The sequence below is a fragment of the Melanostigma gelatinosum genome (genome assembly GCF_949748355.1).
Source record: "Melanostigma gelatinosum genome assembly, chromosome: 17".
Lineage (NCBI taxonomy): Eukaryota > Metazoa > Chordata > Actinopteri > Perciformes > Zoarcidae > Melanostigma > Melanostigma gelatinosum.
In genome coordinates, this window is record NC_136650.1 from 6411200 (window position 1) to 6423972 (window position 12773).

The window sequence follows — 12773 nt, forward strand, 5'->3', positions numbered from 1 at the left end:
ATTGCAACATTTTTTAATGATGTCTCCAGTACTAATGAGCAGAATTCAGATTTTTGGACCCAAAAAGAATTAAGAGGTAAAAAGAAAAAGTCAACAAAAGAAAATTCAGCGAAGAGCTTCAAGAGCTGAAGATAACCGTGGAGACGTCGATGGCTAATATTTTAAGACTATTCGACGACTCTTTGCTCTTTATCGCAAACATTTTCTTACATGCCTCCTTTTACATGGAATGAACTTCTTCCTGCTATTCTAACTGTTCAAACGTCATCTAGATGGAGTTTCATGATGTTTTTACTCCTATTTATGTGCTGACTTTTCTTCACATTATTATCCACCATGAATGTCATTATTATAGTCAACATCAGCGGAGGTGATATGGATGCAATTATCCTTTGTTTGACGATTGCATATAATGGAACAGAAACCTACCAGCCCCTCCGAACCAGGAAGAGGAGAAACGACAGCCTGAAGCCTCCTGATAGTAGCGCCTGATTGGCTTGCAGAGGAATCAATATGCCTGTTCTCATGTTGGCTATTCTACATGTTAAATTTAGCTTAGCATTATCCAGATAGACAAGAAACATTGTACAGAGCATCGCAGCTATTGGGAAAACTCGTGAATGTTTTGGAGAAGTGCTCTCTGGCTCACAGGAAAAAAACAAGCCGCTCCCTGCTGATTGGCTGGAGGATTTTGCTCCAGATAAAAGTGAGCAGTCCTCTCATTGGCTGATGGAAGGGGACAGCTGCGAAGATGCGATTGGCTGATTAAAAAGGAGGGAGGGGAGGTATAACACATGAGGGTCCAAATCTCAAGTCTACAGTGTGAGAGTTAGCTGGTGGGGGGGGGGGGGGGGGGGGGGGGTCGATCAGTCAGGAAGGCGTTTTTCAAAAAAGGGGTGGGGATGGTACAGAGGACGGGGCGGCCATTATATTTGCTGCCCGCGTCTATCCGGAGATCTCCGTTGACGTGGTAACAAGCTTGTTGCCGTCCCAGACGGTCTTGAACTGCTCAGGAACAGGGAGCTCCGTCTAAGAGATGGGAGAGAAGTCACGTTTAAATCCATGTTATACATTTGCTTTAGCTACATCAAGGATACGGCCGGAGAGAGTCTACAAAAATCATAAGAAAGGCTGTAAAACTATTTTAGAGTCACAAACACCGGAAATTACTTTAAAACAGAACGTGATCCATTCAATACAATTAGTCTACAAAAGACGTATGATGAAATATTTTTAAGCCTTGAAGACGATGTGCAGGGAGCCAACAGGAGGGCAGCTGGCTTGGCTGAAGAGCGACTAATGAGCACGCTCTAGTAGAAACCTGGAGATTTATTTTTTCATATGAATCAAGTGAACTTATGAGAATGAAAGGCGTTGGATCCGAAGTCGATCAATTCATTGTTGGTTTTGGTCTTTTCGTGGGATTTGTAGACTGTAACAAACACATCTAGACCATCACCAGACTGATCCTTTTAATTATTCGTCTAATTTCCGTCCTGATGGGATACTCACAAAATCTCCGTCTCCTTTGGGCACCAGGACGTTCATCTCCGAGCTCTTGGCGCTGACGATTTCGCAGCTCAGCGAGTCTTTGCTCAGGTAGACATGGCAGCCGTCAGTCTTGTTGATGGAGATAGTGGGGACCTTACCCATGACCTGGATACAGAACGGCAACAAAAACTCATGTAATAGCTGCTGATTAGCGGTATGTTGGTAAAAGTAGTATCCGGTTCTGCTGTATCTGACAAAGCAGGGCGTTCATGGTGAAAATGCATCAATGTTTAGCAAAAAACTAAAACAGCTGAAGACTGACAGGACGATAGAAATGATGTGAAACGCAACAAAACCAGCAGGCAGAACTCAAACATCCTCATCACACTACAGTCTGCTGAGCGAGTCTGCCAAAGACGATTCCTTGTGCCCGTTATAAGCTTTTAAAATATAAATAAATAAATAAATACATACAGCATTTTGCTATTACACAGCAACACACCTGGATCTTGATGTCCCTGCAGTTGATGATCTCTACGATGCCCACGACATCGTCAAACACCAGGCCCAGTTTCTTACAGTTGTCTGATGGAGAGAAACAGTTAGAGGTCAGCCGCCCGCACTGGCCTTTTTGAAAACGTACTCCCTAAATTTTTACTATTTTTGGCATTTTCAAGCAAAATGAGCAGGTTGACAAATGTTTATGACGAAACAAAGCCATTCAAAGATGTGTGATTGGTTACACCTTTGATTATTATTATTCTGAGTGTTCATATCATAGTCTTAATTAAATAAACCATTTTGAGAAATATACTTTTATGATTTGTCTTCACAAACGATTACGATCAAAAAAAGATATTCTGTATTAAACAAAATATAATTTTATAATCCAAAGCAGCTGAATTTATAAGATATCATTTCCAACGCAGTACAAATATCTCTCTCTCTCTCTCTCTCTCTGGCTGAGAAGATTGTGACCGGTGAGGTTACCGCCGCTAAACCTCCAACACAGCGTGTTCTTCTCACCTATAGTGATGGAGTTGAGTTTGTTCTTGACCTGCAGGCAGCTCTTGTTACACTTGTAAGCATAAACCACTTGCTTCAGCTCAGTGTCGCTGATCACCAGGTCCTGCGCTCCCTCTTGGTTCTCCTGCAGACGGCAAGAAGAGAAAAAGAGTTGATACGAGATGAAGTTACTATAAAAGGCGAGCTATTAAAAACCAAAGCTAATTCTGGTTCAATGACTCACTCTGGTAGTCCGACAGCCTGCTGCATAAACAAATCTATCCATTCCTATTAAGCGAGAGTGAACCAACAACGTACCACTTTCCACTTCTTCCCTTCCAGCTCAAACACAGGGGGCTGCTTCGGGGTCGGGGTGGCAAACGCGGCAGGTCGGGGAGGGGCGGAGGCGAAAGGCTTTGGTCCAGTACGTACTGGAGCATTACTCCTCAGCGTAGGATTCTTGTGAGTCTTCTCTTTGTCGCTCACATGCTTCAGGCCTTGATAAGTCAAGAAAAGAGGGGAACCGCATTGTAAATCCTGCAGCACGACACGTCTCGACATCCTCAGTTATGAATTTGTCTGTAATATTTGGTTTCTGGGCCACTAAGTGCATTTCAGTTCAATTTTATTTGTACATCACTAAAATTCAAAGAGGAAATGTATTACCTCTAACTCCACACTACACTTCAATTACTTAACACCTTTAAGAAAACGGAAATTGAACAACAATTTGATATGAATCGCTAAAGATTAAACTAAAATCTGGTGCATCAAAACTATGAACCGACAGAAAAGAGCAGCAGCTCATCCGACGCTCGTCACCTACCGCTGGTGATGTCCGAGCCCAGGTTGATGGAGGCGAACAAAGCGTTACGGTTGTCATCGCCACCGCCGCCAGATGATCCGCTCAAGTCCATGGGGGGAGGAGGAGGTCCAGGGGGAGGTGGGGGAGCACATCCACCAGCAGGAGCCCTGGGAGGCGCTGCAGAGGCGGAGGCTACGGGACCCTGAGGTGGACAGAACATCAGAAATGCTGCAACTGGGGCCCTCTAACGTCACAGCATGCAATTCAACAGACATGTTTTGTGCTTAGAAAAAGTAACAATTAAAAGAAATCATAACCAGACATCATGAAATAAGTAAAGATTCTCCACTTGTTCTCCTTGGAAACATAAGAATAAATGCTGTTAATGGTTCTACGACTTAAAAACACTCTTAGTTGGTGACGAGTAGATCCTGGATGTCTGCAGCAAAGAGAGGTTAGCAAACCTAAATGTTACACGTAATAATGAAACTTCTCACTGGATAGTACGTTCGCTGATTTACAACTCAGAATGGTGTAGATTTAGCTTACTGATTGAATTTAACATTTAATCGGGGGGCAAAAAATTGAAATATAGAGCTGGCTTTGATTTTTACTTCTTCATCGTTTGCATTCTACGTGCTAATCTCCTGAGAGGATTTCTCTGCCGTAGCTCCTCTACTAGCGTCAGGTCCTGCTGCAGTACAATTTGTGCTCTCTTTTTAAAGTGAGTCAGAAACGCCACTGCTTTTTGTTCACAGGGGCCGCCAAAATCAACACAAAGTAGCTGTGACTATAAACCATAATGCGACTTCCATTGCAATGTTACCTTTGAACAGACGTAGCATATCCAAGTATAAGAGGAAAGGGGAACGTTGACCGAGGTTCTGACAAGTTTCAAGCTTGCTCAACTCTTACTGGAGCACAGAGCGAAGAGGGGCGGGACTTACAAATGCCAAGAGCATACGTGATTAATAATTTGAGCACTTTTACAGCAGCTTTTAAAAAGGTTACTCTTACACTGTAAGTGGGAGTAAGAGGCTCGATAAATTTGTCCTCCCTGATCAAACTTTTTATTGACGTTGGCTCTTTAGAGGATTATCTTATGAGACTCACGCTCTTGCTCCAGGTCAGCCCGGTGGTGTGGTGCTGTTTGATGTAGTTTTGCAGCTCAGTCCAGATGGAGACGTAAGCCTTCACCCACTCCAAATGAGTCTTGTCCCTGTGAGGACGAGACGGAGACGGTCTATTCAAATCTCAGCATTTTGTTTCTTTCTCCTCTTCCAGCAATTTACTGTTCAGTGTCCCAGAGGAAAACGATGCATGAGAAGCTCAACACACAGAAACAAAACCAGAGATTAACGACTTCAAAGAGAACATTAACCACCAAGTCCAGATCTCACACTGTATAAACGTTTGTCTTGCATTTGTATTCAGCATTAGACTCACTTGAATAAAAGCGGTTTCTGTGTAACTGATTTTAGTCTCATTAACTTCTACGATCTAACTTGACTAACACTGCTCATCAACACAGGAGCTGGGATTTCAGGTCAAAATACAGGAAGTCTGGCAGTAGCATGCGTCAGCATGTCACTGCTGACTCCAGAGAACTTAAAAGAACTTAAAAGAAAAGGACTGGGGGAAGGCAAGATGGAAGACAGATGGGTTGAGCACGTTGCTTGGCAGCATAAGAAAATCCATCTGACCATTTTAATGTTACATAAAAAATGAATGCGTGGCCAACTTAACTGCAGAAGATGATATAGCTTTACTTACGTTTCCTTGTAATCCTTGAGCACACGGTTGGTGTAGAACATGGCCGCCTCCAGCATGTCCCTAACATGGGGGCCTGGTTTAGGAGCCTGGGACAAAAAGAGAAAAGGTAAACACAATGTCACCGTGTCTGAACTGACATTCATTGAAATGCTTGACTTTTTGGGAAATACAAAAAGAGAGCGAGATGAGTATCTAGTCATGAGAGCCCATTTCCCTCGGTATGCAGTCTTTATGCTAAGCTAAGCGAACCAGCAGCTGTCTCGAGCTTCATATTTAGCATACAAACATGAGTAGTATTGTATCTTCTCAACTCCAAAGAATGAATGCTCTGTTGCTGGCTGCCATGTTTCAGCCAACAAACTGTCGCTCACCAGACAGTGATGACAGTCAGAATCAAAGAGCGGCTTGTCTCCGGCCATTACACACTCATTTACCCCCCCCCCCCCCCCACACACACACACAAACACAGAGAGTCACTCTCTGTAACACACAAACAGCAGCTCCGAACAGCTTCCCTTCCTGCCCGTGAACCACTACCATCCCCAGTCTCACCATGGCGACCCATCCGAGGGCAGGCACGCTCTCGCTCACAGCAGAAAGGTGGGTGAACTGTGGCGACCTGCGGTTCTGCTCGCGGAAGTCCTGCACCTGCTGGATGGCTTTGGATACCGGCTGCATGAGAGTCGCCAGAACTGCCTGAACAGGAGACGGACAACACACAAGATATACATTTGATTGGTTTTCTTCTTTTCTTAATGAGTGCTAACACAGCGCTGTCACTCAGGGATGGAAACAAATAGACCTGTGCTTCCACTGCGCCTATGCAACAGTAGATGAAAGAATGCATTACCATAGAGGACATTAATTTAAATGTGATGCCGCCTGATCACGTACAATACATCCATCGAGTGTTGCAGCGGTGCTACCAACGGAACAAGTCCACATATCTGTGGCAGGGCTCCCCTTAATCCTTTGCATGAATCTAGCTGGAATATTCAACAGTAAGTGGGCAGAACTTTAAATGTAAATAAAGCCCCAAGCGGCAATTGCGGGTTCTAAACCTATTTCCGCCCTGAGAAGGAAGCAGCGCAACTGCCAAAATCAAAGCTGCAGGCAGCAGAATGAGAGTTTCGGGCTCTACAAAGATAAGCAAAATCACCTCAGTCTGTTTTAATTCTGTTTAAAGGAAGACTGAGCGCAATCAAAGTCTTCAGTGACTAGGACCATTTAGGGTTCTGGCAGGAAACAAGAAGTAACAACACGATAGACAAAAGAGTGAAGGGGCCGCAGGCTAAGAGACAAGAAATGAGCATAATGAATTATTCAAATTGATTCGTCAATGTTATTTTGCCAACTACGACAATTAAGCGACCGAGCAATTACCAAGTGTGTTTAACTCACGTCAGAGGGCTTCTGGGAGGAGGAGGCGGTTGCGAGGAGTTGTCTCTGACTGGAGAACGCATGCTTCATCATGTCCGCCTAGAAGAGAAGACAGAGGTCATCATGTCATGCCTGAAATCAAGAACAAACCTTCAACCTGGTGCATGCTTTTGACTTTTTACCGGCAAGTTTCATAATTGAAAAAAGAATAAATCGTCAGCAGCAATCCAAGTTACGTGTCATTTGTGACCGACTGATCTTTTTGGTGCCGAGTGTCGGAGTGCGATAACTTGATGTGCAGTGACAACTGTATTTCGTGCCCTGTTCAGGCCTGGCGTTAACGTGCATCTTGGGTGTTCCGATCACAAGCGGACAGCTCCAAGTACAGGTGTTTCTGCGCCCATCGAGATCCGAGCCCTCAGACCACATTCAGGAGGTGGTTTGGGCTGCGTATGGTTGCGTTACTCACCGCGAGCGCTGATCCACAACAGTTTGTGTAGCAGAGGTTAACATTGCGCCGATACTTCATGAAGGTAATAAAATACCTGGAAACACTTTTATTACTACCACATTGTCCACAGCAGCGCATAACAGCTTCACTCAATCATTTCTATGGCTTCATAGTGTGTAGGTTGTTCCGGTGTTCTGCCCAGATTATATACCTGCCCGCCCTCATCCCCGGCTCTCTGAAGTTCTCTACTGGGGCGGTCCTCTGGGACTGGTGGTAGACAACAACATCATGTGTTTAGGTCGGTAAAAATGTACCTAATATTACTACTGCTGCTGCTATCAGCCACCGGTGATGGAACAACAATGCATTTGGTCTTGGCAAACGGAAATCATGTACGTGTTTATTTGCATTTAGAGCGAGGAATTGACATCCGATAAGAAGCGGATACTGGAAACGTATTCTAATGCCAGCTATGAACAGAAGGGTCGGAGCTGCCCGCCAATGAGAGAATCAGCCAGCACGCTGATGTTAATAATAAGGCCTCACGGTCACTTTTAAACTGCAACTTACATGCGTCTTGACATCGCCCCCGATCTTCTGGCTGAGGGAGACGTACTGAGCCACGGGGCCGCTGATAATCTCGTCATAGGCCTCCACGAACACCGACACAGCTGCAGAGAAAAGAAGCGCACTTAAACATATTGAAAGACCACAACACTGTAAAATAAACAGGTTCAAATGAAATAAAAAATAGTTTGAGGAGGCTGTGGCTGCACTAATGTGAGAGTTGCATCAACAAGTTTATCCGATTTCTGAACTTTGTGAAAAGAAAAAAAGACTAAAATATAAACTAAAAGCTCCCTTTAGACTCAGCTTTGGTACCTACATGTAAATACTTGATTTATCGGACTAATGCATCCTTAACGTACTCCATCATATCTCCCTCATAAGTGAAATAATCATATAATAATGATAGTTGATCATTTACCTCCTCCAGTACAATCTCCACCACCTCCGCCTTCGGGTCCTGAGATGGACTCCAGGCGACCCACCGCCACCTCCAGCCGCTGCACCAGACTCGCCAACTCAGCCATACCTTGGGGGGGGGGGGGGGGGGGGGTAGAGCAATAAATATTCAAAACATGTATTCAGATAGTAAAAAAAACAATCACAGATTCAGTGTTGATTGTAACACATAATATAATGGCTGGCTGACACCTTGTTTAGGCTTTTGTCGTGAAATGAGAAGACAATAGCAACATTGTTAACTGCAACTCCACAAGCTTCTTTTTGCGTTTCTCCCCGTGTTTATATTTAAATCATCATCAAGTCACAGTGGTACTTTCTGTTCCAGTAGTCCTCTGATTGGGGACTGGATTGCTCCTGGGACACACGGTGAAGGCAAATACTGCAATTAACAATGAGCTGCTTTGGTAGGGTAACAAACAGCTGTGCTCTGGAGCCTTGATTTAGTCCTACGAGGCGCGGTGGAAATACCTGCAATACGGTGTCAGGCTGCTTCAGATAAAAGCTGACATTTTTGAGAGAAACATGGTGAAGCATTGGGTCATCACTCCAACACAGTGATCTTACATCCAGTGACGGCAGATTGAGATTTTATTCTTTCCAGTTACAGCACACAGTTATTGATCGCTCGACTAATCGTTGCAGCGGTGTCGGTCACACAGCTTTTCACCAGATATCTACTGACTTCTTTTTAGAGGTCCGAAAAGGTCCAGTAAGTCCTACAAAAATACTTCTCTCTGCTTTTTAAACTTGTTCATCTTGCGATGTATAACAAACTACACGCACAATGGAACTCACTTTAACAGTCTGTTTATAACGGAAGTTATTATCCGGCATTACCCGCACAGATCAAGTCCTCCAGAATATTAAGATCCACAAAACGTTAACATATGAATTTGCAATTTTGCAGAACTTTGTGTATGTCATGGAACCGTTTCTGGCCATGGAACCATCGTTGCATGTAACCTCTATTTCTCTCCCACATTCCTACACAGTCATCTGTCAAATAAAAATGACTAAAAATGACAGAAAAGGAGTCACGCTCCACCTTTGGAGTGGTTGAGCAACAGAAAAAAAGACGTAAGGGTGTGTTGGTAAGCAGGTCAGGACTTGCTGAGGTATGTAGATCATTACAAGTCACTGCTGACTCTCTGCAGAGTGCAGTCCTGGCCTGTTTCCCCCAACTATGGCATTTGCAGATACTTTTATGTTTCATAACACAATCAATTTAAGCTTTCAGGCCAGCAGCTGAAGTCTAAACTTAGGAGGCACTTACAGAACGAAAGAAAGACGGCAAACATTGTGATAAACAACAATGGGAATGTGTGCCAACATGGAAACTGATCATCCCAACCCCTTTGAGTACATGATTAACCAACTTCAATCCAAGTCCAGCATAATCCTACACTTACACACTAATGAGAGAAGCTAGCATTACATAAGACGGCCGTAACCGGACGCTGCCTTCACCTGTGTGACTGAGAGGGCCTCCAGTCTCTGGTACTTAAAGCTGGCTGACGGTGAATCGAGGCACACAGACCACTCTCACTAATGAGTCCATACGAGGTAAACCTGCCACTACAGTGTCACTTTCACTACAGAGGGACTGAACTAAGGCCTTTAGATATCTAATGACCGAAAGAGCGCTTAACGTCTTTGGCTGTGATCGATGATGAAGCTGGAGACTCTTTCCTGGTTGTAATACAAGAGAGTATCTCTAGAAATGAGTTGCTACTTACTTTGGATACGTAAAAAGTAGGGCTGGGTTTCAAACATCAATATTCTTTTGGTGGTGAAATGTCTGGTCAAATTCATAATTTTGTTTTCATACTCAATCAAATAGTTCCTGCTTTAAAATCTGAAATATGACAGTTTTACTTGGTTATATTTGTATGTTCTCAAATATAGTTATTAAAAAAAAAAAAAAACTATCAGACATTCAATAAAAGCTTTTAGTACCAAAAATCTGAATCTTGTTTATTTATTGTTGGATCACACATCTTTGGATTTGAATGGAAAATGACTCAATTGTGTGTTCGGGAAAGTTCTTGGAGAAAAGAAAGTCTCTTTCTCAGAAGAAGTTATAAACAAACAAAAAGAAAGTATGGTTCGCAAATCTCAGGTATTGAAAAAGCACAAGTATCAAATTGTTTAATATCTTTATTGAAGTCAATCAAGTTCATGATCCATGTTTGCTATGGCAGGTTAAAGTTGTTAGGAGAGCAAAACCTTATCATATGACTCAGATGTATTAATCATGTTGTAAGCTGTGTAAGGGTGCCCTAAAGCATCACTGGTCGAAGCAGGTTATAGATTAAATAAGTCCTAAAGCCATATCAACAGTATCTCAGAGCAGGAGAGGCTTGTCGCATTTAAAAACAAGAGCAAATCACTCACGATGGCCAGCAAAGTACTGCTCTTACAGCACGAGTCAGTTAGTTTCCAAATGTCTCAACTTCCCCTTTTCTGCCACATTCAGTCAGACAATGCTGTATATTAACTTCTCCACAAGGCGTGGAGATCAAATTAGATCATCGGACACATAACATTACTACCCTTGACCCAATTGTTCAGGGCCACTACAGCCTAAACGGTATACCTGCAGGTATCAGAGTTATGCTTCCTTTATTCAGCTTCTGACTCATAAGCAATACAGGAAGGGAGTGGCCCCTGAAGGTGTATGCTATGTGAGAGTACAAACAAGCACCTAAATGGACAACTTGCTTCACTAAATGTACTGCATACCAGTTCAGAAGCTAGAGAACATGTTATAAAGTGCTCTTCAGTAAAGTGACTGCATATGTTCCAGCAAAGTGCTGACTATCGAGGAAATGCCACTGTCAAGAAAAGAAGAAACAACTTTCAGAGACGCGAGGGCAGAGATAGCAACAATTTAAGCCAGGGAATCATGCCTTTCTTTCATAACATGTTCCTTAGATGGAATCACTATAAAAAGGCAAAACTGGGGCTTAACGGCAACTTCAGAGGGGAAGGAGCATGAAAGTAAGGCAGCCTTTTAAAGTGGAATTTAAGAAAATGGGATTAATGTGCATAAGCTAACAAAGTAATAATAGATATGCGAAGTATAGATCCGTAGTTTGTGTTACAAGAGGGCGTGTGCGGCCTTTTGCATTTTGAAAACTGGCCAAAGGAAGTTTGAATTTATAATTTCTGACATCTAGAGTTACTTATTCTGCATTATAGCTCTTGTTGGTCTTCCTCCAACATGTAAAACCCTGTCAACTGTATTCTTAGACCTACTTTTAACCATATGGCACAAACGTTCTGAATAAAGCACCATCCGCATGCAGGGAGAGTGAAGTAGGTTAGGCATGTGTGAGGGTTTCTCTGCCTGGGGGCCAGACGTTCAGACATAAAGAAGGGAGGGTGCGTAGCCTGTCTGTCCATTTGCATGGATTAAAGCAAAACCACACAGTTCATATCTTCTTTGTCGCAGAGAAGACGACCAATGCAACGCTGGTGAGCTCTAACATTCCTTCGGTGGGCTCAGGGCTCCAACAAATCACGTTCAAAGCCGCTGGTGTTAATGACATCACTGGGTTTTTCCAATCAGACGGCCTCGGATGCTAACTCGGCTAAAGCTAGCTGAGCAGAGCCGGGTGGGTGTTGTGCAGAAGTCTGTGACCCTGGTAAATGTAGACCACCACCAATAGACAAACAGTCACCTACAAGTCAAGCCTTTATCAAAAAGGAGAGGAGACAGTTTGACAGCTTGAGTAAACACACGTTTCCCTAAATAACGCTATCTTGTGCTAGACGGTCGCATCCTCGGTGAGGAAGCAGTCTGCGGGGCTTACACAATGTGTCACAAAACCATCGGCGATAACGAGACGGAACTCCTGAGATATGTTACGGTTTATGTTCGACCAAGACATTAAGTCAGGCTTAAACATGTAACAGTTATATCGATTAGATATTAGTTAGCCCGAGTGGGATCCGTTATTTCACCCTCACTGTTGTAGAGTGTCTGCCGTCGTTTTTCGGCATTTCCTGGATTAATTTTCCTCTCATTCGCACGCACACACGCACGCGCGCGCACACGCGCTATTGTAAGTCTGCAGAAGAAAAAAAAAAGTAGAAGTTTCCACGTTTCAGCGAGCCGACGTCTCTTATCACAGAAAGAAGTTAACGGAACGGAAACATTTATTCAAACATTTAAATACATGTCAGTCAGCGGTAAAGCGTCGTATTTTGCGGCTAACAGCATAGCAGCCCGGCTAGCCGGGTGTGTTAGCATCACACCGATTTCATTAGTGTCTGAATGGTTCAATGCAGCGGTAACAAGGAAGCGTCGGCGCGCTGTCTTCTATTTCGCTTATTTTTCACGCTTTAGCGAAACCTTTAAATGCGCACTAAAAACCCCACATAAACAACTGCATGACACTTACCTGCTAAACTGGTCTAGCACTGATTTGGTCGTTTATGTCACCGTGGGAGTGTGCGGGCTTGCAGAGCAGACGACTGGGCTTCGTCTTTTTCTTCCTGTATATCGGTAAATTTACCCAGCTGTCACCGCGCCGCGTTTCCGCCCTTGTTCGCGCAACTAATTCCTTTCCCATATAAGGAGTGTGAGAGGCAGAGGGCAGCTATATGTTAGAAAAAAAGACGAAACTACTGCTTTCCTTCCTCATGATATGACAGAAGGCTATGCAGCAGATATAAGTCTTTGAGGTATCAATTTTCCTTTAAAAAAGTACATAAAGGGGAAAAATAATCACAAATACTGTACATCCATCTACAGGCATGTGCTGTTTGCATAATTACTATAGGGAGCATCTTGGTGTCATGTTTGCTGGGCGGTCCTCGACCCCTCGTTTAAGG

The 12773-nt window shown here is 43.6% G+C and overlaps 1 protein-coding gene across 1 annotated transcript; it reads right to left on the minus strand.

Annotated features, from left to right (window-relative positions):
* Window positions 1-2: 2 nt before the first annotated feature.
* On the minus strand, window positions 3-12450 carry cap1 (CAP, adenylate cyclase-associated protein 1 (yeast)). Its single transcript, XM_079288236.1, has 13 exons — window positions 12341-12450; window positions 7894-8001; window positions 7476-7576; window positions 6476-6553; window positions 5627-5770; window positions 5075-5160; window positions 4415-4520; window positions 3323-3503; window positions 2815-2993; window positions 2518-2641; window positions 1994-2076; window positions 1513-1656; window positions 3-1029 (listed from the first exon to the last, which is right to left on the minus strand). The coding sequence occupies exons 2-13, from the start codon at window positions 7997-7999 to the stop codon at window positions 946-948; spliced, it is 1416 nt and encodes a 471-aa protein (XP_079144362.1). The 5' UTR covers window positions 8000-8001; window positions 12341-12450; the 3' UTR covers window positions 3-945.
* Between the last annotated feature and the right edge of the window lie 323 nt (window positions 12451-12773).

Bases quoted from the DNA above. Each gene is read 5' to 3' on its own strand.
- cap1 (XM_079288236.1), bottom strand. From the start codon at position 7,999: ATGGCTGAGTTGGCGAGTCTGGTGCAGCGGCTGGAGGTGGCGGTGGGT. The intron at 4,521-5,074 runs GTAAGTAAAGCT...TCGTCCTCACAG, and splicing joins CTCAAGGATTACAAGGAAAC to GGACAAGACTCATTTGGAGT. The intron at 1,030-1,512 runs GTGAGTATCCCA...CCCATCTCTTAG, and splicing joins CCAAAGGAGACGGAGATTTT to ACGGAGCTCCCTGTTCCTGA.